This window comes from Molossus molossus, unplaced genomic scaffold, assembly GCF_014108415.1.
Source record: "Molossus molossus isolate mMolMol1 unplaced genomic scaffold, mMolMol1.p scaffold_m16_p_8, whole genome shotgun sequence".
NCBI classification, from domain to species: domain Eukaryota; kingdom Metazoa; phylum Chordata; class Mammalia; order Chiroptera; family Molossidae; genus Molossus; species Molossus molossus.
Window position 1 is genome coordinate 108,665,828 of NW_023425402.1, and position 27,291 is coordinate 108,693,118.

General features: G+C 47.3%; 1 protein-coding gene across 1 annotated transcript in view; it reads left to right on the plus strand.

Moving 5' to 3' along the window:
• Nucleotides 1–27,291, plus strand: part of PACRG (parkin coregulated) — a 428,095-nt gene that overhangs the window by 212,671 nt on the left and 188,133 nt on the right. The window contains exon 3 of the mRNA XM_036249304.1: nucleotides 12,234–12,405. Coding sequence (XP_036105197.1) covers nucleotides 12,234–12,405 — 172 coding nt within the window. The remainder of the gene's footprint in view (nucleotides 1–12,233; nucleotides 12,406–27,291) is intronic.

A 27,291-nucleotide genomic window follows, 5' to 3' on the forward strand; every position in this document is an offset into this window, starting at 1 on the left:
GGAATTCTGCTTGCCTCGTACCTTATATTGATTCGGTGACATTGGACTGTCACTATCTGATCTGGGTGTCGAGATGAGGCTAGCCTCGTGTGTGAGTAGTGTGGCTTTTCTTCTTCTTCTTCTTTTTTTAATCCTCACCCGAGGACATTTTTCCTTTTTTTTTTTTCAGATAGAGTGGGAGGGGGAGAGAGGAAGAGAGAGAGAGAAATATCAACGTGAAAGGGACACATCGAGTGGTTCCACCCACACGACCCAACCAGGACCGGGGACAAACTGCATCTGAGGTACGTGCCCTTAGCGGGAACCGAACCCAGGTCTCTCTGGACCACAGGCTGATGCTCCAACCGCTGAGCCAAACCAGCCAGGGCTCTTTTTTGATTCTTTTTTTTTTTTAATCTTTATTGTTGAATGTATTACAGATGTTCCTCATTTTTCCCCCATTGACCCCCTCCTCCCCACTCCCGCCCCCCTCCTGCCTTTTCCCACACTATTGTCTGTGTCCATTGGTTATGCATATAAGTTCTTTGGTTTATTTCTTCCCACCCCCCAACCCCTTTCCCTTTGTGGTTTGTCAGTCTAGCAATGAATTTGTACTTCTCAATCTCTTCACCTTTTTCACCCATTCTCCCAACCCCTCTTCCATCTGGCAACAAACAAAATGTTCTCCGTATCTATGAGAATGTTTCTGTTCTGCCTGTTCATTTTGTTTGTAGATTCCATTGCCGATAGATATGTATTCATTGACATTTTGTTTATTCATATATTTTGTCTTTTTCTTCAAAAAGACCCTTCATCATTTCATATAATAACAGTTTGGTGGTGATGAACTCCTTTAACTTTTTCTTGTCTGGGAAACTCTTTATATGGCCATCGATTCTAAATGACAGCTTTGCAGGATAGAGTAATCTTGGTTGTAGGTTCTTGCTTTTCATCACTCTGAATATTTCTTGCCACTCCCTTCTGGCCTGCAAAATTTCTTTTGAGAAATCAGCTGATAGCTTTATGGGAACTCCCTTGTAGGTAACTAATTGCTTTTCTCTTGCTACTTTTAAGATTCTCTGTTTGTCTTGAACCTTTTACATTTTGATGATGATGTGTCTTGGTGTGGGCCTCTTGGGGTTCATCTTGTTTGGGACTCTCTGTGCTTCCTGGACTTGTATGTCTGTTTCCTTCACCAAGATAGGAAAGTTTTCTGCCATTATTGTTTCAAACATGTTTTCAATTTCTTGTTCTCACTCTTCTCCTTCTGGCACCCCCAAGATGCGAATGTTGGCACACTTGAAGTCTCAGAGGCTCCTTACACTATCCTCATTTTTTTTTTTTATTCTTTTTTCTTTTTGCTGTTCTGATTGGGTGTTTTTTGCTTCCTTATATTCCAAATCAATGGTTTGCTTCTTGGATTTATGTACTCTACTATTGAATCTGTGTAAATTATTCTTTATTTCAGTTAATGCCACCTTCATTTCTGGCTGTGCATCCATCATTTCTGATGGGTCCTTTTTTATGCTCTTGAGGCCCTCCCTAAGTTCACTGAGGTTCTCACTAAGTTCATTGAGCATCCTTATAAGCAGTATTTTGAACTCAGCATCTGTTAGGTTGCTTATCTCCATTTCGCTTAGTTCTTTTCTTGGGGTTTTGTTCTGTTCTTTCATTTGGGACCTGTTTCTTTGTATCCTCATTTTGGCTGCCTCCCTGTGTTTGTTTCAGTGTATTACTTAATGAGAGGTGTGGGGCTAGCTGAGACCAGATGCTGCTTGTTTGAAAGAATTTAGGAAAAACCTGAAGCAGGATCCAAGACAGGCCAATCCTATGGTGAAGCAACTGGCAACAGCTTGGGTGGGACTGGAAGTTGGTGGGGCAGAGCCTCAGGGAGTCAGCAGGGCGGGGCCACCAGTGTGAGCCCGGTTGCTGGAGTCCCAGATATGGGGGCTGTCTGCTGCCCCAGGGAAGGGCTCACCAAAGAAACAAAGGCCTCTGACAGCACGTCTGTCCCCGAGGAAGCCCCCTCTCCAGCCCTCGCTCCAGTGCCAAACAGCTCAGTTCTTCCCTGTGTGTCTCTGGCGCCCCTCGAGCTGCCTCCCCTCCGAGCTTAGAGGGAGAGAGTCCGATAAGTCCGTGCGTGGGCCCTTTAAGGAGCTGCCTGGGGCTCCAGCCGCCTCAGCCTCCCTGAGCCTCAGTTCCCGCTGGTTTTCCAGCCAGAAGTGATGGGGACTCTCTTCCTGGCACTGGGACCCTGAGCGGGGCACCTGGTGTGGAACGGGGACCCCTCAGTCCTCAGGGAGGACCTTCCCAGCCGAGGTGCCCCCTGATTTTTATCCGCCACACGTGGGTGTGGGACCAGCCCGTCCCCTCCGCTCTCCTACCAGCCTCCATGCGGCTGCTGCTTTAATTCCGTAGCTGTAGGACTTCCATTCAGCTCGGTGTCAGGCGGTTCTGTATGATGGTTGTGCTGTAGTTTAGTTGTAACTTTGATGTGGTTGTGGGAGGACAGCTACTGCGTTTATCTACCCGCCATCCTGACCGGAAGTCTCTCATTTTTGATTCTTAAAGAGTCTGGATAAGCAGACATTTTTCTATTATTTTAAGGTTAAGTAATTTCACTGTGATTCAATTATTAATATGTTGTTATTTCTACAATGACTTTCTCTCTGACCTATACATGACTTAAAAGTGGTTTTAAATTTTCAAATGTGTGAGGTTTAAAAGTTTGGCTATTTTTTAGTTAGTAATTTGGTTTTTAATTTTCTTCAGAAAAATATGACATGTATTACATAGGTACTTTGGAATTTCATGAGACTTAGTGGCTTGCTGCTCAGTTTCTAAACTATCTCCTATGTGCTTGTCAACATTGTGTCTTATCTAATTGTTGAATGCAAGGTTTTCTGTAGATCCAGTAAATAAAATGTATGTCTGAATTTTGTATTGAAAAGTAAACACTATATGATAGTAAAAAAGAAAGTATTAATAGGGGAACTAGACCATCAGATATGAAAATCTCTTAAACAGCTGCATTAATTGAATCAAACTAGAACTAGTTCGTGAATGGGAAAAGCCAATGAAACAAAACAGTGAGTGGAGAAACAGGGCCTTAGGATAAAGTGATACTTTGTGTCAGTGAAAGACTCTGCTACAAATGCATTGAGACAACCAGGTGGTCACTGGAAAAAGACACAAGTTGGGGCATAGCTTACCCCTTACACCAGGAAAACTCGCAGGTGGGCTGGTGATTTAAATATCAGGAAGAGACATCTTTAAAGTACTAGAGTAAAAAATTATAGATTATCTTTTCTAATTGTTTCTATTCTTTGTGCCGTAAAATGGGGGAAACTTTTCTAATGATGACTCAAAATTCTGAACCCATAAAAGAGCAATAAATTTTAAAACATAAGAAATATCTGCATGCTAAAAGAAAAATGTGCAACTCCTATCCCACTCAAAGGATGATTCTCCCCGATATAAAAGCGCTCCTCACCCCACCTCACAACAGGTCAATGCCTCATTAGAAGAAAAACTACAAAGGATATGAAAATACAATTCAGAGTAAAGGATATACAAATAGTTTTTTACAATATCTCTAGCCCTGGCTGGCTTTTCTCAGTGGTTAGAGCATCGGCCTGTGGACCAATGAGTCACAGGTTCAATTCTGGCCAAGGGCACGTACCTCAGTTGTGGTTCATCCCCAGCCCTGGTCAGGTCCTGTAGGAGGCAACCAGTCAATGTGACTCTATCACAATAATCTTTCTGTCTCTCTCTCCCATCCTCCCTCCCACGCTATCTGATGATAAGTAGAAAAGTATCCTTGGGTGAGGAATAAAATAAGAAAAATCTCTAAAAGGTTATTATTCTCACAGTAAGAGAAATATAAGTTAAAACAACCCAGAAATACCAGTGAAGTACCAGTAAAATATATTTTCCCTGTAATATTGTCAAAAAAACAGATACTCTCATTTATTGTTGGTGGGAATATAACTTGTTAATATCCCTATGAAACACTATCTGGAAATATCTGTCAAAATTGCAACTATGTATACCCTTTGACAAATTTGTCTTTTAAAAAATGTTTTATTTATTGATTTTTGAGAGAGAGAGAAACAACAAATCAATGTTTTGATGTTTCTCTCTCTCTCTCTCTCTCTCTCTCTCTCTCTCTCTGTCTCTCTGTCTCTCTGTCTCAGTCTCTGTCTCTCTCATTTATGCACTCATTGGTTGCTTTTTGTTTGTGCCCTGACAGGGGATTGAACCTGTATTGGAAAACCACTCTAACCAACTGAGCTACTGAGCCAGGGATTAAATGAATCTTTTAACAAGATAATTTAACCCATTTGTATTTCTTACAGTCATTTATATATTTGAATCCATTCTATGTATTTTCTCTTCTCCACGTTTGTTCCTGGAGGCAGTGGCATGTGTAGCCAGCCTTCTGGTGGATTGATAGATCTTTATTCAATCCCCTCCAGTAAATTCTGTTCTCCCGGAAGTTAATTTTATTTCTGTTCTTTTGACATGTATCCCTGTACTTGAATATGCTTAATTACTGCATTAAGTCTACAGTGAATCAATAACTGTTCTCATCCCTGTCAGTGAAAGGACCTTACTTTTGACTCGGGTCACCTTCCCGTGGTCTTCTCCACATTTCCTTTCTAGTATTATAGCTTCGTGAACCCACCGTAATTGATGAGTATTGTACCTTTATTTTTATAGTCATTGTTCCTTTAGTTTCATCCATTTGTTCAACAATTTATTCACTATAACTTCTTGCATGTCATTTTTTTGTCCTGTGTTCATCTTATTTTTAATCAATTTTATCCTTTGGTAAGGACAGTGATCTGAGTTTAAAAAACAAAAACAAAAAAACCAAACCTCTCAGTGTTGGTGAAATACTTTTAACTTGTCTTATTTTCAAATGGTGGTTTAGTTGAGTATTGTATTGTACATGAACTGTTATCATTCTTCAGCATGTTGAAGGACTTTTCATCTGTCTTCTGGTCTCTACTTTGTTCATGGGAAATATGGTTTCAATCTAAATTTGATCTTGTATGTGTAATCCGTCTTTTGTTTCTAGTTGCTTTGAAGTCTTTTCCTTGACTTTGGAGTTTTATAGTTTTTCTGAAAAGATAAGCATCTTCAATCTGAAAATTCACCTCTTTCTTTAATTTTAAAAGATTCTCAACCATTCTTTCTTCATACGCTGCCTGTGTCCACTCTGTGCCGTCTGGAACTCCCGCAGGTCACGGGTGGGAGCAGCTGGGGGTTGGGGGGCTCCTCTGAGCACTGCCCCGCAGTGGCCCCTCAGTCTGTAACCTGGGCCCTGATTCTTCTTTCATCAGTGGCCAATCTAGTAGTCGACCTAGCTACTGGATTTTAAGTTAATGACAGAACTATTTCATGGAAGTTTTATTTGGTTCTTTCTCAAGTAAAACCGTCTTCTGTGTTTTTAAACCTTTAAAAAGTATTTCTCTTCAGATCTTATTCTGCTACTTCAGAGCTCAGTCCCACGCGCACTGGTGACCGAGCCTTCCGTAAGATGACGCCGTGACCGCGGCTGTAAGCGCTGGCCGTCCATCCGTGCTCGGCGTCCTCGGGTGCCGTCTGCACTGGGTCACTGGTGCCTGTGCGGTTTGTAAGTCCTTCTGCAGTCGGTCCGCAGCTGCCGCAGAGGTTGGAAGTCCAAGCGCGGCCAGCACATGTGACTCTAAGCAAGATCCCAGGAGTTCCGCGAGACGTCATGAACACAGGTGTTCTCAATGGCGTTTCGTTTGCTAATGAATCACGGGCATGGGGAGTTTTTTTTTTTTTTAAATGAAAACCATGAATCTCATTGCGTTTCTGACCTTTCAGGATGATATTATTACCTTACACATTTGTTATGGGGACGAAATGTTATATTTGATAGCCTAGGTCAAATTTGAGTTTTATTGCTTTTGACCAAAGGTCACTGTAAGATTTAGAGATCCACTTGTAGATACTACGTGATCTTTAGAAAAGTTATAAATCTATTTTTTTTCTTTTACTCCTTACCCGAGGATGTTTTTCTATTTATCTTCAGATAGAGAGGGAGAGAGAGAGAGAGACATCGTTGTGAGAGGGACACATCGACTGGTTGCCTCCTGCATCACCCCAACCAGGACCGGGGACAAACCACAATCGAGGTAGGTGACCTTGACCAGAATCGAGCCCGCGACTCATTGGTCCCCAGCCTGATGCTCTAACCACTGAGCCAGACAGGCAGGGTGTAAAACCTAATTTTTATAAGCAGAGAAGTTCTGTGAGTGAAAGTACTTGGTGCGTTTCCAGTTGGTGTGCAAGCAGCCGCCCATGAGTATGGCCCTGTGGTTTCGCTCCTGTGTACAGCAGCCCCTGTTCTGTGTCCTCTGCACAGCGTCCTCTTGATTCTGGTACAAACCTTAAAGAAAGATTTCCAAGTGTTATAAAATTCTAAAACTACGCTTTTTGTGGTAATACTAACGACATGGTAAAGTGTAATGTTTGTTTTAAAAAATCAGTTATCTTAACAGCAGTATGATTTACAGAACTGAAAAAAAGTTTATTGCTAAGTAAACAATTAAAATGACCTTTTGTGAATTTGGGTGAACAAAAAAAGCCAGCACTTCTGAACACCTATCAGGGAGTGGCTCTCCAAATTCATCTCTTCTTTAGACTTTGCTCTTATTCTTAAAGTACTCTTAATCTAGATTTAAAAAAAAAAAAAGATTTGACCACTCTGGCCAGTTTGCCTCAGCGGTTAGAGTGTCCACCTGCAGTCCAGAGAGTCCCGGGTTCGGTTCCTGCTAAGGGCAGGTACCTCGGTTGCAGTTTGTCCCCGGCCCCAGTTGGGGTCATATGGGTGGCAACCAGTCGATGTGTCTCTATCACATCATGTTTCTCTTTCTCTCTTCCTCCCTGTCTCTTACCCTCCCACTCTATCTATAGATAAATGCAAAAATGTCCTCAGGTGAGAATAAAAAAAATAAAAAGATTTAACCCTGGCTGGGGCTCAGTTGGTTGGAGCATTGTCCTGTGCACCAAACAGATTACAGGTTCGATTCCCAATCAGGTACATACCCAGGTGGCAGGTTTGAGCCCTGGCCGGGTGCACACAGGAGGAAACCGATCGATGTTTGTCTCTCACATCGATGTTTCTTTCTCTCTCTCTCCCTCCCCCTTCCTCTAAAAGAATAAACAAAACAAACAAACATATCCTCTGGTGAGGATTAACTAAAATAACAATAAAAGGTAAGAAGATTTTGTATTGTGAGAATATATTATTTATGGACATATATTTATAAGTTTGCTTTCGGTGAGCCTATGAAAAATAGAAAGTTTTCCTCCTGAGGTTTGGACAGTAAACGGTAGGAGCTGAGCCCTCAGCGGTTCCCAGGGAACCAGGGATAAATGGAAGCACCACAGAGCCCGTCCTGATGGTCTGTTAAAGATTCATGAAATCTCGACATGTACATACACCCTGTAACCCTAACGGAGAAAAATGCACCATATTTGTAGAACACAGAAATGTGAGGACACCTGCACACCCTCCCTGCCCCAGGGCCGGTGCTCCGCCGCAGGCCCTCTGCCCACTCCGCCGGCGGCCGCAGCCCCAGCCCTGGAGAAGGCCTGCGCGGTCCGGCCGCTGTTCCCGGGGGCGCAGGCCTGTGCCGTCCGGCGGCTGTTCCCCGGGGGGCAGGCCTGTGGCATCCGACGGCTGTTCCCGGGGGTGCAGGCCTGTGCCGTCCGGCCGCTGTTCCCGGGGGCGCAGGCCTGTGCCATCCGTCCGGCCGCTGTTCCCCGGGGGCGCAGGCCCCTTAGAGGACTCACAGAGGACAGATTCGGCCCCTCAGAGGACTCACAGAGGACAGATTCGAAAGGTCAGAACTAAAATTCAGCACAAGCTTGCTGAGCACTCGCCGCTCGTGTGGCGAACACCTTGTGAGGCCGTGACAAGCGCCCTGAACGACAGAACGTGCGAACGGCAGTGGGGACGAGAGAGGCACGGAGGAGCTCAGACAGGGTGCTGGGCAGTGGTAAGAGGCCTCGCGGACCCGAAGTCCAGCTCCGAGCAGTGCCAGCAACTCCGTGTCCGGAGGGAAGGGAACAGTGTCTCCATGGAGAGGTGAGGCCAGACGGCTCCGGTGTCTCCAGAGAGCCTCGCATGCAGGCGGACGGCGTGCAGCAGAGGGACCCGGGACGGCCAGGGAGGCCCTGGCGGGCCTGTCGTCAGGAGCAACAGCGTGGAGAATGGACGGGAGAGGCCAAGGCGGGCGCAGGGAGAGAAGTCGGGAATCCAAGGGGGGCGTGTGGGGGGGGGAGGGCAACGGGGACTTGTTTGGAGTCCGAGTCAGTTGGTTTGCTGATGGATTAAACCCCGGGTTTGAAGGGAGGCGATCATGGATGACCCTCGGTTTGTGGGGAGGGCGTGTCAGGAGGCAGAGAAAAGCCAGCTTCACAAGGTCAACTGAGTTGTGCTGGTGAGCACAGAAAAGGAGCTGTGGCATCAGCCGAAGGAAGGTCACTGGTGACGGGGTAGGGGGCTGCAGTGAGCAGGTGGAGGAGTGGGGTGGAGACAGGATGGGGTGGGCAGCCCGGGGTAGGGGGCTGCGGTGAGCAGGTGGAGGAGTGGGGTGGAGAGAGGATGGGGTGGGCAGCCCGGGGTAGGGGGCTGCAGTGAGCAGGTGGAGGAGTGGGGTGGAGACAGGATGGGGTGGGCAGCAGACAGCCTGACTGGGGAAGCAGGGCGACACGGTGCAGCTGGGAGTAACTCGTCGGAAAAGAAAATAATTTCAAGAGCAGTCAGATGTACTGTTGAACACACACATGCACACAGGCACACACACGCACACACACGGATACATGCACACCCATGCACACAGACACACAGGCACCCACACGCACACACATGCACAAGGTGCACACATGCACAAGGCACACACCCCTATGCACATAAATGCACACACATGCATGCATACACGCAAGCGGACGCACACACACAAGTTCCTGGTTGTAAATGGAATGTAAGAGGGTTTCCCATCACTTAGGCTAAATTCATCAACCAAAACAATGTGTTAACAAGAGAAATGGATCCCTAGAAGACATGCAAGGAGAAAAGAAAGTTATGCATAGAAATGTCACCCTGTAACAATTAGAACAACATCTATTGTGTTTTAAAAAGTTTGTGACCTCAAAATATAACGGCAAGTTGTTATTCCGTTGTCCGGGCGACAGAGCTGCGGGGACAGCAGGTATACCAGATCATCATAAACCATCAGGAAAGAGCTCACAAGACAGTCTGTGGTGGGAAGAAGCGCTGGTCAGTGAGCCGGGGGGAGTTAAAGACAGATCCTCTTTATCGTTCTCAATCTCTCACTCGGTCTTTTAATAAATGTTTTCTGTTTCTCAGTTGTTCCCTCTTTTTACCTCTTTCTTCATCTTTTCACATATTGCTTTCATTTCTTTTTCACAACCTTAGAGAACAAGAATCACATGTACACCCAGTATTTGTTTTTTTGAAGACGTACTTTACAATGGGAGAGGAAACCAGTTGTAGCTATAAGCCAGTTATCAGAGACCCTCTTTAAACATGGTGTTGGGAAGAAAATAGAATGATATTCTGGACAAACAAGTTACAGCGACATTTATATTGGACCAGACTAGGACGAACTGCGTTAATAATGATAAAAAGAATAAAGAGGGAGGATACTTGGGACAGTTCCCCAGAGGAGTATAATAACGCTGTACCTAGATGTGCCTGACAACATGGCCCGAGAGGCAACGCCGAGTCTTGCAGCCAGACTGCTTGGGTTCGGATCCCAGCTCAGAAGTCACCAGCTGCTCACCTTACGCAGGTTATGAAGCTTCTGTGCGCTCAGGTTCCTCGTGTTGAAACGTGAAAGATGCTGATACCTACCTCTTAGACTCGTTACAAGGATTGAATGAACAAATACACACAAGTATTGACGACAGTGTATCGTAAACTGGTTTCATAAACACTGGCATTTTTAGTGTTGCTGTTATTGATGTGAGTATCGTTGCCTCAAACCACACGAAGAAAAAAAATCAACAGGATTCCAAGGAAAGTTTGACATGTCAACAATCAGGAGATTTTTCAACTCGCTTCTCAAGAAAGTGTTGGGGGAGCTGCGGGATAGTTGTAATAAAATATTAAAACAGGCTGCCTCATCTTTCAGATAATACCCAAAAATGTAAATAAAACATTCAAAACTTAAAATAGGCAGTAAAAAAATAAATGAAAACAACTAGAAATGAGAAAATAAGATGACAGTAGTTAACCTAGACATAGAAATACATGCATGTGACTTAATATATTAAAAATACCTTCGAACCCATTAAATGATAAAATTAATGATTTGCTATGAAAGACATATAAAGTGCCAAAATAAGCAAAAGGAAAGAGAATTAGCAAAACACATAAAAAGTGTAAATAACATTATTTGTGGAATATAATGAACATAACAGTCTGAAGAACAGGGTAGTCGCAGAGACATGGTGGTTGGGTACAGACTGACAATCCCCAGAAGAGGGGGTGGTGGGGGAGAGATAAGCCACAGAACTTACATGCATGCATGCATGAACAATGGACATGGACAACAAAGCTGGGGACAGGGAGGGGAGGGAGGGGGAGTCAATGGGGGAAAAAGGAGAAACATCTGTAACAAAAAAAATGTAAATAACAATGTGTACACATGCCACTTTTAATAGGAAGTGAGGTGACAAGGTAAAATGACAGATAACAACATTGTACCTTTGGCAGCTGAATGATGTAGCAATACGTTTTTGTTTTTTTTAATTTGTACAGAATAATATTCTATAACATTTTCAAAGGCACAAATATCCCTGAGAAAACTGGTATCAGGTATATATTCCATAAACTTCTACTATGACTAAAGCTAATTTCATGAATATTCAGGATTATACAATGAAATTCATGCCAGTCTATACCGCCGTGTGGGGTTCATTTCCTAAGCTCCACCTCCACGGGGACTTGAGCATTCTTGTCCCTGGACTGCTTGTTTCCTTGGCTGGCTGGGCAGTTCGTGGGTAGACTGGAGACAGACCTCCTGCTCGGTGACTGCAGGATGTTTGCTGAATGGAGACTCACAGTAAACACGGGAACGCGGTAGGGTGGCGACCGGTCACTCAGAACCAGGAGCAGAGGGCACGTGGTTAGAGACGCCAGAACCTCCCGCTGTGAGGGGCCCGAGGGTATTCAAACCTGCTGACGTAAAAGGGACCTTCTGTATGGTATCGATGGGCTCCTCACATAGAAGGTGACAATTAGATGGTATCGATGGGCTCCTCACATAGAAGGTGACAATTAGATGCCGGGGACATTCATAAGGACTCGGAAACCAGGAAAATGCGCACCTGTTACCGGGAGTCCTCTGCTCTGTGGGTGGGTGGTGCCCCGGTCTGAGTCTGTGGGCTGCTTTCCCCGTGTCACCATCAGGGTCATGGGTACTCCAGACAGGCCTCCTGCCTGTGAGCGGACCCCAGCCGGCTGTCCTCCTCTCAAATCTCATTTTAGTTCCCATCTCCCGTGGGGCCGGCACTGCTGCACAGGGACAGGGTCAAGGAGGCAGCAAGTGAGAGACGGGCCGGTTCTCAGCAGAAGCAGACGAGAGGTTTAGGGTACTTTGGTTCTGAGGTGTCGGTGGTCTGCTCAGGTTCAGCCCACTGTGTGTCTTCCCCATTTTCCCCTGATGACACGAACATTCTGTCACCGAGGCTCCAGGGAACAGCCAGGGGACATGTTTCACCCCTCGCTCTCGTAGCCGTGAACATGTATTTTGCACTCTCCCTAATAGGTTCTTGTTAGAAATGCAAATGCTAATCTCTGTTCTGTTTTTTGTCTATTTTTTTGTTGTTGTTTTATTTTTACATCGATCTTTCCAGCATACGTACTAGAGAATTCTGAAATTCTTTCCAACATTGCATTTGTGCCAAGGTGTAAAAAGCAAACCCCCAAGTCCCCCCAAACAAGTACTGAAATGCCTCCGATGTCGATGATTTATCATTCTAATCTGTCAAAAAGAAAAGGTCCATGATTTTCACCCCATTGCAAATAGGTTTAAGACCCGAGGACAGACTTCTGGGTGCCCGCGCAATTGGTCAACCAAGTCCTCTGACGACGGAGGAGCTCCCTTGTCCTGAGTTGGTGACAGCGTCCAGCTGGCCGGCCGCCTGCGTGTGTCCTCACACGCCTGTCGTCTCTGTCCCTCCAGGTGGAGATCGAGAAGCTGGATTACCACCACTACCTGCCTCTGTTTTTCGACGGGCTGTGTGAAATGACCTTCCCCTACGAGTTCTTCGCTCGGCAAGGGGTCCACGACATGCTGGAACACGGGGGCAACAAGATCCTCCCTGTCGTTCCGCAGCTCATCATCCCGATCAAAAGTAAGTGACCAGGTGGAGGCGCTCGCTCAGCCTTGGGGGCCCCTGTTGGGCAGCTCGCCAACTAAGCAATAAAGCAACAGACGGAGGCCGTGGCCTGGTTGGTAGGGTTTTCATAAATGGACGGATGGGGACACACATCCCAACTCTCCTCGCCGCGCAGACACCCTGAATTGCACGGGGTTTACACCCATCTAAAGTGCTCCGTAGCAGACACGCATCCGTGCAAACACATTTGTGCAGAAACAGGCGAAGGGCGAGTGTGTGTGTGTGCATGTGTGTGTGCGTGTGCACGCGTGCGCACTGCCGCTGACTGCCAGGTTCTCTGACTCGTAAACAGTGTCTGCGCAATTATGCGCAGTATCTTTTGGGTAATAGGAGACATAATTTTAAGAAAAAAATCTGGAATGGGGAAAAGATGAATGTTTCTGAATACTTTAAAATTTCCATCTATGACAGGTCACTGGGGGGAGGGGGAGCTCTAGAGTAAACCTGTCACAGCCTTTATGTGTTAGTCGGTAAATGACAGGATGGCCAGCTTCTTCCTGATGGACCCTGTGGACTGCTTGTCTGCAAGCCACCCCCTTTCAAGACCGTTTCTGAGGCTGTCATTGTCCAGGGCAGAGTCCTCTGACAGCTGCTCCCCATCCGGTCTCCCTGCCTGGCCGCCACCGCTGCTGCGGACCCTGTACTAAAGCCACCTACTGGGACACAGCCCCGGGAAGAGACAGCCAGGCTCTGTCCTCAAACACAAGTGGCCAGGCCCGGCGCCTCACCACCCCCAGAGAGCCCCAGATCCCGTGGCACCAGCATCCCTCACCCACACTGTGACAGCTGATTGACGGCAGAGGGTCGGTGCCCCGGAGCACTGCCAAGGTGGAGGACACCCACCTTCTCCCCAGCTCTGGCTTGATCGGGGCCTCTGTCCCTGGCTTCAGAGGGATGAGCAGGTCTCTGTATCGCCCCCCTCACCTTTGCCTCGGTCCCTACTCCAGAATGAACCCCCTCCCGGGATGATTGACAGGATGCCTGCCTAGTCTCCTAGGGTCTGGGGGAACCCTGCCCTCTCTGTCTCAGGGGAGCGCTTTCCAAGTGGTTTGACCAAAACAAGAGAAACGTAGTTCAACCTGGGATCCTGTCGCACAGTCTGGATTATTTAACTTGGTCTGTGGTCCCCTTTGTCCTGGGTTCAGTATGTCACCAGATTTCTAGGTCTCTGACCCTCCTGCGGTCACTGTTTCATTGGAGTTGACTCTGAAACTTGCTCTCATCTTTGAGACCCTGGGAGAGCCCATGACTAGCGCTCCAGGTCGCCCCCTGGGTGGAGGAAGCGAAACTGAAGGACGTGCTCCCCTGGGGGAGAGGGACAGGGACAGAGCGGCGACTCCTACAGCTGCTTCCTCCTGGGAAGTGTGCAGAACACCGGCCACCCAAGCGCCCTTGCCGGGGTTTGCTCTCACAGGCCCAACTTCCGAGTGTGCTAAACTCTGGTCGAGGGGCTACGTTTTCTGAAGGATGGTGCGCGAGTTTCATTAATAAACAAGAAAGGCGCGGAACATGGTCCCCATCCCCTATTTTCCTGCACCCATCAGAACAGCAGCGACACCCCAACCCTGTTCTTCTCCTTATACTGCTCCTGTGGGGACCCCTGGCTTCTCAGCAGCCCCCCTCGGTTCCCGCAGGGACACGGAGGGCGGGAGGAGAGTTTCCGAGGAATATTTTCATTATACTATTGACAATAAAAACGTACCTGATTGGCATGTTGCAGGCCAAGGGGAGCTGATTTTCAACTTTGTTGGATCTGTATTTTGAAGATTCTTCAGTGGGTTGAGAGAGAAGTGGTGTGTTGTGGGAAGGACAGAATTTACAGGAGACACACACTAGGGTCATTGCTGATGAGCGAAAACATCATTAAGAACTCAGTAAACATGACTGAGGATATTCAGTACACAGGGAATATTCAGTGTACAGGGAATATTCAGTATACAGGGAATATTCAGTGTACAGGGAATGTTCAGCACACAGGGAATATTCAGTGCACAGGGAATATTCAGTACACAGTGAATATTCAGTGTACAGGGAATATTCAGTGCACAGGGAATATTCAGTGCACACAGGGAATATTCAGTGCACACAGGGAATATTTAGTGCACAGGGAATATTCAGTACACGGAATATTAGGTGCACACAGGGAATATTTAGTGCACACAGGGAATATTCAGTGTACAGGCAATATTCAGTACACAGGCAATATTCAGTGCACACAGGGAATATTCCGTGCACAGGGATTATTCAGTGCACAGGGAATATTCAGTGCGTACAGGGAATATTCAGAACACAGCTAATATTCAGTGTACAGGGATTTGATGATTGAAGGTTCCAGAAGCAATGAAAGTTTGTCCTGGCTTCTGCTCTTGTACGCTGCCTGAATCTAGCTTGGCTTCTTCCTTCCCTCTGTTCCTGTCCCTGAAATCCCAGCATTGCTCTGGGGGGACATCGATTAACCAGGGAGAGCACGCCCGTTCCGGCCCTGTGAGAAGAGCATCACGTGTGCAGACGACATCCCGCAGGTGGGACTCTAGACCCAGCTGATGGGTGCAGAAGCCAGGCTGGCGCACCGGATCGGCACAGCATGAGACAGCTGTGCGTGTCTTCTTTGCAAATGGGTACTACCACATCCCTTTACTCTCCAGGGGCAAAAACGAGCCTTTTCAGCACCAGCCACCAAGCTCCTCAACAGCTGGTCTCACATCCCAACCCGTGTGTGTGAAGGCAGGGACGGCACCAGGTCCCGGGACGCTGAGCACTGGGCCGGCTGCCCATCAGTCTGGGGTGGGGAGTTGGTTTTAACTCATTCTAAGGCTGATGCCACTGGAGTGAGAAGTGGACTTAGCCGTGGCCCTGGGTGTCTTGTAGGACAGGTATGAAGACGCGTCCCCTCCTGGCTGGGTTCAGACGCCAGGCTCCATCACACCCGGAGCCATGTGCGTCGGATGCCCCCTCGGCGTCGGATACCCGTTGGCGTCGGATACCCCCTCTGCGTCGGATACCCCCTCGGCGTCGGATACCCCCTCTGCGTCGGATACCCCCTCGGCGTCGGTTGCCCCTCGGCGTCGGGTGCCCCTCGGCGTCTGATATCCGTTGGCGTCGGGTGCCCCTCGGCGTCGGGTGCCCCTCGGCGTCGGATACCCCTCGGCGTCGGATACCCCCTCGGCGTCGGATGCCCCCCCCTCAGCGTCGGATCCCCTCGGCGTCGGATACCCCCCCCTCCCCCCGGCGTCGGACGCCCCTCCGCGCTGCTGCTGGACGGCAGCACTCTGGGTGCTTCTCTGCGCCTCCCGCGCCCTGCTCTGCACCTGCTGGAGCTGTTCCGGGTCAGGACCTCCAAGTAACGCCGTTATGGAATAGTCAGGTGGCCGTGAGCCCTGGTCGCCGAGGGCAGCAGCAGGACGTGGTGGTGAGGACGGGGCTAGAGGAGCCCCCGGCAGGAAGAACTGCACGTCGGAGATGCCCGTTTACTCCCTCCAGCCCGGGAAACACAGATCCATCCGACTCCAGCCGAGCGACGTGGAGAAGACCTTCTAACCACCCCTCACGCTCAGAAGGGGTTCCAACAGGGGCCAGGAGGCCGGGCGGCGCCCGGAGCACCCACAGACTGCGGCTTAGGGAATCTCTCCCGGTACAGACGAGAACAACCACACGGGGCCGTCAGAAAGGCAGCTGCAGGCCGGGAGGGAGATCTGGACACGGCCACGACGTTTAGTGCCCCGTCCGGAAGAAGTGTGTAGAAGCCTGTTTGGCACCCCCAGGACTCAGGAAGATGGGCCGTGAGGGACAGAAGCAGGAACTCACAGGGTGAAGGAAGCCAGGGCTGAGTGGAGGAGGGGACTGAAAATGCCACCTGGGAAGGGACATCTCCCCGGAGGTCCGGGGAGCATCAGCGGCACCGCCTCACACTGCAAATGGGGACTGCCACCTGAGGACCCCCACAGAGAAGATGAGAGTGCAAATACAAGGTGACGAAAGAGTGTGACCCGGAGGACGAGGGGTGCAAACAGGAGCTGACCATCACCAGGTCCCCAAGGAGACGACCCAGGAACAGTAATGAGGACAGAGGCGGGGGGAGGCATTTTCTGGGATGAGAAAGGTCCCGTATTTTGTGGGTAGAAAGACTCACCGCAGTCGAAAGAAAACCAATGAAGAGAACCCGCATCTGGGCATATTTTGTCGAAACGTTTCTCAGATAAACAGAAATCCTCAGGCACCTGGACAGGGCGGGAAAAGGCTGCACACCAAGAAATAACAATAACTGGGGAGACTCGTGGCCCCTGTGAATCTGGGACAGAGATGGCAGCGGTTTTGGAGACCTTGGGGGAGAAGCATCAGTCATGTGACGACGGACCCAGGGACTCGTGACTGTGATGCCCACCGGCCCGTCAGAGGGCTCCTGAGCGTGTGCCCCACCTGTCAGGGAGGAAAACAGGGTCAGAACCCCCAAAATGAGGGTGTCATGAGCCATAGTTTGAAAGCAGTTAGCACTGAGACCCACCACACCCAGAGTTAAGTGAATGTAGTTGGTGGAAAAAGAGTTTCGAAACTGCATGAAATGTCAAATAATAATTTTACAGTAATGTGTCTAAAAATCCAAGGAAATGAGGTATGAGCCTCCCAGGTCGGTGGAGAAAAGTGGTTTAAACAGAGTCTACTTCTTGAAAGGACGAACACTGTGTAGACAGCAGGGACTGCGGAGTCACAAGCACGAGGTGAGCTGAGAATGTGAAACCTAACGCATCAGCCACAGACATTCGCTTGCAGTGGCCTGTGGGGAACAAATCTGAATATAAACTCTCTCCACAAAGCAAAATAGTACTTACCTAAAACAGAAGATATATTGGGACAAATTTTTTAAAAAAGAAGAAGACAGGAGTTTCGAGTTTAACTTTAGAAAAGTAGCATTCAACATAAAAAATTGTCAGGTGTGTAAGGAGGGTTGATTTATACTGGTGAACTTATGTGCAAGGAAGACGTAACGGTCAGGACCCTCTGTGCAAACCCCAGCATCAGGCTCAGAAACAGCCGTCGGGCTCGGGATGTGTTTGCCCACACACTGTCCCCTGATGCTCTCCTCCTGCCCCACAGTGACCCGGACTGACACCCACCGTGAATGAAAAATTGTTCTTGTCTGTGTGACGCCGCTGAGATTTGAGGGTCAATCTATTGCTGCAGCAAACGCCGCACACACTGACCAATTCAGGTTCCTGAGTGAGGACCCTGAGCTGCTGAGGGGATGGACTCTGAGACCTTGGAGCAGCCATCCTCGGGGGACCCCTCAGTAGCTGGTGCTGAAGCCCACCGTTCTCTGTCCTCTCTGAGAAGCAGTGTGGCCCTTGGAGAGGCCGCCGACCTGGCTTTGTGTGCTGGTTAGGTCCGTCTCCTTGAGCTCGGGGGATGAGCTCTCGTCTCCTAAATAAGGAAATTAATAGGCACTTTAGGTGGCTGGTGGGCAGGAAATGAGGTCATGGAAATGCCAGGTCAGGTGCTGAGCAGCTCTCAATAAGCGGCGTGTTGTATTGAGTGGGGGCCGTCGTTCCTGGTGGGGTCGGGCGGTCCCGGTATCTGGAGGTTGCTGCCCCCTCCCATCCATTGCTCGCACCCCTGACCCGTCCAATACCCTCCCACTTTCAATTCCCCTCCAAACTGGTGCCTCTCGAGTGAATTCCTGTTCGGAATAATGTGCTACCAGATGCGAGATGACAGCAGCCAGAGGCAGAGGTTAGATGTCCTGAGCAGTCCTCAGAGCAGTTACCTGGTCCTCGGGACCTGGGAGGGGCGCTGGAGTCCCGTGCGACATGGGTCAGAGTAACCGAAACCAAGATGACGGGAATGGAGAGCACAGCCCTTCAAGCCAGGCAGGTACAACAGGTCCGAGGGGAAGGAGCGAGAGAGCAGCATTGCATTCCCCGTCTGAATTCACCCCGTTGACGGTCCCGTCTCTATTCTCAAATAACAAACCCTGTCACTCTTCCTGCACCATGTGATGGCGAAGAGCGCGGTCTCTCCAGTCGGACGACCTGGTTCAAGTCCTGCCCCTGCCGCATCCGTCAGACCTGTTCGCCCCCTGGAGGCTCAGTGTCTCCATTCATGAAACTGGAACAACAGCATATCCAACTTCTGGGTTATTTCGGTGCTTAAAGGAGCTCATCTATTTCAAGCTCTTCCCAGACAGAGCACGTGGGGCGTGATAACTGTTTTCACAGTTGTTATGCCATCATCATCTTCACCATCGTCACCACCATCTTTCTCCGCCGTGAGTCTGGAGCAGCTTTCGGTCACCCGGGCTAAGACCTCACACGGGGACGCTTCATCCTTGCGTGTGAGGGCCGAGCCCCAGTCGGAGACGCTTCACTGCACGGGGCCCCGGCTTTTTCAGAAGGTGTCAGGATACCCAGCTCTGTCCAAACGACCTGTTCCTTCAGGACAAACGACGTACGCTCCAAACTCAACAGGTTGCCTGGCCGACGTCTGGGCGGCTCCGAACATTCCTCCTGCGCTCACTCGGAGCCCCGTCGTCCACCAGGACCTGGTGTGAAGCCGGGGGAAGGGGGCTCGTGCCAACCAGATGCCTGCTCACCGTCCACCAACTGCGTGGTTTGGGCCACTCGGTTCTCTTGTCTCTCAGGGGAGTATGAAACCGACTACCCAAACACGCTGTGAGGATTGACGTGACAGCAGAGCAGTTAGCACAGTGCCAAATTGAGATGGCAATAATAGTAAATTATTTTTACCTCTTCGGTGTTTCCTCTATGGTTATACCTCTACAGACTTCCAAATTTTGGGTCATCATAAAATTGATAGATTTGTGTTCCATAACTTTCATCCCAGTTACAGTAAAAATTTAGGGGGAACTGGACTGGGTCACGGAGAGCCCTCCATGGCACCCCAGTAGGGACTGTGCAGGTCGACCCACGCCACCGGTACGTGTTGCTTGGATTCTGTTGTTCACAAAGTTAGAAAAGAAAAAGTCTAGCTTCGCAAACACTTCTGCACCTTGCCTGCGACAGGAGTCCTGCCGGGTGCCTTGCTGACCCTCTGGTCACGAACTCCTTGTGAGTCAACTCAGAGTGTGTTAGCGAGCGGCCCGGCTCACCCCAGGGAGCTCACTCGGGCCCCAGTGGTCACTCTGTTTTCCTGGGACCTCTCAGATCACTCGCCTGATCAATCCCAGAATCGAACCAGATATTGATGTCAGGCTTGGCATGTGTAGTTTTTCAGACTCTTCCTTTGGGAAGAAAAGAGCCTCTCTTGGAAATGGACGTTGACCGTTTTTCTGTTCTGTAGCACAGTCTCAGCTCCTCATTCTGGGAAAGCCGTGTGTGTCATAGTCGCCACAGTCTCTTCTCCTGCGCGGCAGTCGTGCGGGGCACGCCACCTCTCCACCAGGGGGAGAAGCATAACTCCCCCACCCCATCGGAAGCGCTGGCATTGGCTTTCACTCTGAGGGTGGCGGGGGGCTGGCCGCCTCCTCCCTTTGGCCGTCATTCCACCTGTCCCCCACTCTTTTGAGCTGCACTGAGCCCGCAGTCCAGGGCGGGGGCGGTGCCCGAAGACAGAGCCCTGCTCGGCTTTCTGACAAACAGGGCCGGCGTGTTTCCTCAGCGACTGGTCGAGGGCTCGCTGCGTGAGGCTGCACAGGGGTGCGCTGGGGTGCGCTGGGCTGCACTGTCTTCGGGGTCCTTGGCCATTAGAGAGCTGTGAGTTCACATCGGTCATGTTGGCACCGCACTGTTGAGACCCAGTTGCTGAGACCGTTTTGGTTACTGAGTACTTGCATCCCTAAAACTGAGTGTGTCGTGAAGAGAAAGGCCAAACCCTCTCACTAAAGCCTGAATTACATTCCGTGGTCCTAAAGTCAGAATATAGTCTTGTCTATTAAAAAAAAAAGTGGAAAAGTGAACCCCTTTCTGTGTGAGGGGACAGAAACGGTGATGCCTCTCTGATGTAGCACTTGCTGGGACACAACAACTACAGAACACGGCAACTGCTGTCCGAGGCTCACGCCAAGTCTACGGCAGGTGAGCGACATCGCTGATGTTCTAATTTTCCAAAAATGTAAGAGCTCAGGTCGCATCCCATCTATTTGCACAGCAACCGAGTTCTGTTTTAGAAGGAGAAGAATGTCTATAGCTTTGAAACTTAAATTTGGTTTGAAAACATTATTTTGGTTTATTCGATTCTGTGATTTAATAAATTACATCATTGGTGCCTCTGAACTAGCAAAACGTAGATTCACGTCAATCTAATTCAACTAATGTGATATCGGGTCCACAATCTCAAATGTTAATGAAATAATTAAATATCTTTACTGCAGGAAACTAATACTTAAATATTGTGAGACATCTGTGACAGGTGAATTCATGGATAAGAGGTTGGGAGGGGCTGGAGGAGAGGGAAATGGGGAGTTTTTGCTTAATGGGTGTAGAATTTCTGTTTTGAATGATGAGAAGGTCTCATAACTAATTGTGATAATTGTACAACACTGTGAAGGTAATTAAAGCCACAGAATGGTCAAATGACAATATGTTTCATGTATTTTGCACAATAATATAAAAATAGATTATTTAAGAAAAATGAAAAAGAATAATTGAAAAATGAAAAGGTCTGCTCTCAGCATTACAGCACTATATTTTCTTCTGGAAAATCTGGCCTCTTTCATGTGACCAAACATAAATATTAGAAAGCAAAGATTAATTGAGCAGTTTTCTTTATATTACTTAGGGGACCCAAGTGAATTTGCTTAAAAACAATTAGAACCCATAAGGGAATTAAGTAAGTTCACAGCTATAAATAAATATACAAAAATCACATGCTTTTATGTATTATCAATATTTTTTAGAAACCACATTAGGATAAAATCTTACACAAATAGAAACAACATATAAAATCCCTCTGAGTAAATCTCACACAACTATGTAAAACCTACATGGAAAATACTGTAAAGCTTTCTGAGGGGCTTAATTAAACATAAGACAAATTGAAGACATATACATTTCTAATGGAAATATTTAGTGATTCAGTAGTAAAGGTGACAATTTTCCCTAAAACCATTCTCTACATTTATTGGAATGTTTTTCAAAGTGCCAAGCATATTTTTTAACTTGACCAAAGTATTTTAAAGTTTGTCTCAAAGTATAAGAATAATCAAGAAAATACTGAGGAAGAGTAAGGAGAAACACTTGAATTCTGCTACATTAAACACACATGAAGTTATAATCATGAAAAATATTTTAGGGAAATATGCAAAAGTATATTCATAATTTTTTTATTTTTTATTTTTTCACATCTTTATTGTTGGATGTAAAATGTATTACAGATGTTCCACATTCTTCCCCCACTGAGCCCCTCCTCCCCACTCCCGCCCTCCTCCTACCTTTTCCCACACTATTGTCTGTGTCCATTGGTTATGCATATAAGTTCTTTGGTTTATCTCTTCCCACCCCCCCAACCCCTTTCCCTTTGAGGTTTGTCAGTCTAGCAATGAATTTGTACTTCTTAATCCCTTCACATTTTTCACCCATTCCCCCAACCCCCTTCCCAACTGGCAACCAACAAAATGTTCTCTGTATCTATGAGAATGTTTCTATTCTCCCTGTTCATTTTGTTTGTAGATTCCATTGTTGATAGAGATGTATTCATTGCCATTTTGTTTATTCATACATTTTATCTTTTTCTTCAAAAAGACCCTTCATCATTTCATATAATAACGGTTTGGTAGTGATGAACTCCTTTAACTTTTTCTTGTCTGGGAAAGTTTTTATATGTCCATCGATTCTAAATGACAGCTTTGCAGGATAGAGTAATTTTGGTTGTAGGTTCTTGGTTTTCATCACTCTGAATATTTCTTGCCACTCCCTTCTGGCCTGCAAAGTTTCTTTTGAGAAATCAGCTGACAGCCTTATGGGAACTCCCTTGTAGGTAACTAACTGCTTTCTCTTGCTGCTTTTAAGATTCCCTCTTTGTCGTGAACCTTTTGCATTTTGATGATGATGTGTCTTGGTGTGGGCCTCTTGGGGTTCATCTTGTTTGGGACTCTCTGTGCTTCCTGGACTTGTATGTCTGTTTCCTTCACCAAGTTAGGAAAGTTTTCTGCCATTATTGTTTCAAACAGGTTTTCGATTTCTTGTTCTCTCTCTTCTCCTTCCGGCACCCCCAAGATGCGAATGTTGGCACGCTTGAGGTTGTCCCAGAGGCTCCTTACACTATCCTCATTTTTTTTATTCTTTTTTCTTTTTGCTGTTCTGATTGGGCGTTTTTTGCTTCCTTATATTCCAAATCGATGGTTTGCTTCTTGGATTTACGTACTCTATTATTGAAGCTATGTAAATTACTCTTTATTTCAGTTAAAGCCTCCTTCGTTTCTAACTGTGCATCGATCATTTCTGACTGGTGCTTTTTTATGCTCTTGAGGCCCTCACTGAGTTCATTGAGCATCCTTATAAGCAGTATTTTGAACTCAGCATCTGTTAGGTTGCTTATCTCCATTTCGCTTAGTTCTTTTCTAGGGGTTTTGTTCTGTTCTTTCATTTGGGACCTGTTTCTTTGTCTCCTCATTTTGGCTGCCTCCCTGTGTTTGTTTCTGTGTATTACTTAATGAGAGGTATGGGGCTCGCTGAGACCCGATGCTGCTCGTTTGAAAGAATTTAGGAAAAACCTGAAGCAGGATCCAAGACAGGCCAATCCTATGGTTAAGCAAGTGGCAACAGCTTGGGTGGGCCTGAAAGTTGTGTGGGGCGGGGCCTCAGGGAGTCACCAGGGCGGGGCTACCAGTGTGAGCCAGGTTGCTGGAGTCCCAGATATGGCTTCTGTCTGCCGCCCCCGGGAAGGGCTCACCAAAGGAACAAAGGCCTCTGACAGCACGTTTGTCCCGGAGAAAGCCCCCTCTCCAGCCCTTGCTCCATTGCCAAACAGCTCAGTTCTTCCCTGTATGTCTCTGGTGCCCCTCGAGCTGCCTCCCCTCCGAGCTTAGAGGGAGAGAGTCCGACAAGTCCGTGCGCGGGCCCTTTAAGGAGCTGCCTGGGGCTCTAGCCGCCTCAGCCTCCCTGAGCCTCAGTTTCCACTGGTTTTTCCAGCCAGAAGTGATGGGGACTCTCTTCCTGGCACTGGAACCCTGAACGGGGCACCTGGTGTGGGACGGGGACCCCTCAGTCCTCAGGGAGGACCTTCCCAGCCGAGGTGTCCCCTGATTTTTATCCGCCACACGTGGGTGTGGGCCCAGCCCGTCACGCCGCCCCCCCCCCCCCCCCCCCCGCGCCGCCGCCCCTCCTACCGGTCTGGATGTAGCTGCTTTTTTTTTTTTTAATTCCGTAGTTGTAGGACTTCCATTCAGCTTGATTTCAGGCGGTTTTGGATGATGGTTGTTCTGTAGTTTAGCTGTAACTTTGATGTGGTTGCGGGAGGACGGATACCGCGTTTACCTACCTGCCGTCTTGACCGTAAGTCCATAATTTTTTTAATAAGCAGTGTAAACAGTTTGATTTGTAGTGGAATGAAATCCTGTGTCTAGATATGCCATTGAAATACATAGTCCTACTGCTAGCATCTGAACATATAAAATTTCAGTACTTTCCATTTACATTTTATTCTATACAATGAGATTATGGTGAAAGTATGCTTTATAACACACTTCTTTACTCACTTGTTTCCTTTTTTTGTTGTTAATCGTCACCTGAGGGTATTTTTTTCCATTGGCTTTTTTATTTTAGAGACAGTAGGAGGGAGGCTGGGAGGGAGGCACATTAATGTGAGAGAGACACATCGATGGTTGCATCCTGCACACACCCCTGACTGGGGCTGGGGATCGAACCTGCAACCCAGGTACATGCCCTTGACCGGGAATAGAATCCAAGACCCTTAGGGTGTGCAGGCCAGGGCTCTAACCACTGAGCAACACCCGCCAGGGCAACTCACCTGTATCTTACATTTTCTTGTTATCAAAATATTTTCTATTAGATGACTTCAATAACATCATAATTTTTCATTGTATGGATACACTAGAATTTATTTAAATTAGCCATTATTTGAAGCATTTTTTCTAATTATAAATAAAAATACTTTTCCTTTCCTATAAATCTTTCTCACAGCTGCTTACTTCCTCAGACTGAATGCCCAGAAGTGAAATTGCAAGTGTTATATGCACATTGTCTAGGGAGATGGAGATGGTCTCTATAACATGGTGTCTGAGGGGACCTCTATTCTCAAACCTGTTTCTGCACTTACTACATTTTCAAATTGTCTTTTAATTTTAATTATCACTGAAGTTCAACATTCTAGAATGGTAATTGTTCATTTGTATTTATGCATTTGTGTATTATCTAGTGATATTCTTTGCCCATTTTTAAATGAGAAGATCCAATCTTTTGTTGGTATGTGATAGCTATTTTTATATCAAGGATATTAATATTTATAGCATCCATCAGAAATGTCTTTGAGAATTTATTTTTTCCTTTTGCATTTTGTTTGGTGTTTCTAGTATTAAAAGAAGTAGAAACATTTCCGCATTTTCAGATTCCACAGTGGTGAACCATATGTAACAGGAGAAGATGTTCTCACTTTACAAACATTATAGCAGTAATAGAATTTATGCTTGAGAAAATTATGCATGTACTTTGTAACAATCTAAGGTGACTGCTTTACCACTTTGACTTTAAATTATTTTTTCCTTATTCTTCACCAGTTTCTGTACATCTGACAGTTCGACCCTTTGATTATTCTTGAAGGCAGCAAGCAGCACCATAGATTTTCCGAACAGAAAGGTCCCACTGGCTGATCTGTTATGTCAGTAGGTTTCTCATGTAAGACCCTTTTCAACACCTCAAATCTTGAGTTCAAAGCCCTCACTTAAGTCTTGACAATAGCTTTCAGGGCCATCAATACAAGAATAAACACATTTCTTCTCTTTCAAGCTAGACAATCATATTCTCTTTATATCTGGTAACATACTTTTTTCAAAAGAAAAGAGCCTTGTTTCAAAAAAAAAAACCCTCTTTTTTGATTCAATTCTATTGGGATATTAAGAACAAAAAAGATTTCCATCTTAATGGTCTCTCTCAATTGCCCGAGAAGGAGAAAGGAAGGTAGAGGCGCTGAGGCGGACATGAGCGGCGTGGGCGTCCCTCTGAGCCGAGGACAAGGGGCTTCATCGGCGTACACTGCCCTCCTTCGAAGGGCCAGAGAGGCCTCACAGCCGTGCCTGGTCCTTCAGGAGCACGCGGGGTCCCCCTGTAGATGCCCCCGAGAGTAACCGTTCAGGCATTGTACTTGTCAGTCGTTGTCAGTACAGTAACATTCATCACAACCATGCCAAGTCAGTAGGGGTCGCAAGAACATGAAATAATTATTTCCTAATAGATCTACTGCCCATGGAGAGAGAGAGAATTAATTTCTCACTAAGTGATCCATTAACTATACACATGGGCATAAAGCTAATCAACCAAAGTTTAATGTTACTATTATAAAGTTACTCCTTAACCAGTATATTCTATATGGACACATTGTAACGTTGGTGGCGGCGAACACACTCTGGCCTGTTTTGTTTGGAGTTTTGGGGTGCGCACCCTAACAACACACTGTGCTAAGCCAGCCTTCAGGAGCCGCTGTGGCTGCCAAAGCTGCACCCCCTCTGCTGGCCCCTCTTCTCACACCAGCACCCACAGAAAGGCTTTCTTGCGGAAAACAGAACCCACAGAATACAATGAGAACAATTCGCGCTCAGTTATACATTTATTTCAATATATATAAAAACGCGCTTGTGTGGTTCTGTTTCCATGTCTCATCCTCACTAAACAGCGCATGGCACAGTTAGCTGGATGTGGCTAAGGGTCCTTTCTAGGAAGTGGGGTGGGCGAGGGGTGAGTGGAGAGAAAAGGCAGAAACCCGGGACCTTACACATCCGATCCGGTTTGGTTGATAAGGCCAGACAGGGCGTAAGAACCTTCCAGCTCAGGAGAAAGTACTGCAGCCTGACCTTCCTTTTACGTAGCAACACACATCTGTATACTCTTCCCACCACTTACAGATGATCCCAAGAAAAATATATGCCCAGTGCTAAATCCTCCTGGGAGACTGTATGCTACCTGGGGCTCTGGTCACACACTACGAGTTTACCACTTGAACTTGTGGTAAAAGGAGAACTCCTTTATCCAGGGGGGCAGTGTCTAGCATGCTGTTTTCTCTCCTGGGGTCCTCGTCACCTACGTAACATCTGCACATGTCTCGGGTCTGTTCCTGTGTCTGTTCCTACTACGAGCCTGGTCTGAATGCCCCTTTCGATTCGCTGTTTAACATCCCATCCTTCTTATGAATCCTTATCCTACTCGTAGTACGTGTTCAGTGTCTTCTTCTACACTATCTAGGCCCCGGAGGGATGAGTACCCTATCTGTCTTGATCAGTTCTATATTTCCAGGTCCTAGAAGAGTGACTGATATGTAATGTATTCTCAATAAACATTTGATGGATGGAGACTAAGAAACTATCTATGTAAAGTGCTGTTACATTCTTGCCTTAGAAGATACATGTTAGCTGCTAGTACAGGAGCCGTCACAGGTCTGTGCAGTCCCCAACCCTGTACATGTTGAGACTCACTGGTAGACTTTTTTCATCCAAGGATTTTTTTCCATTTATCTTCAGATGGAGTGGGAGGGAGAGAGTGAGAGGAAGAGAGAGAGAGAAACATCGATGTGAGAGAGACACATCAACTGGTTGCCTCCCACACGACCCTGACCAGGGCTGGGGACGAACTGCAAGCGAGGTACATGCCCTTGATTGAATCGAACTCGCCACCCTTCGGTCCACGGGCCAACGCTCTAACTGCTGAGCCAAACCGGCCAGGGCTA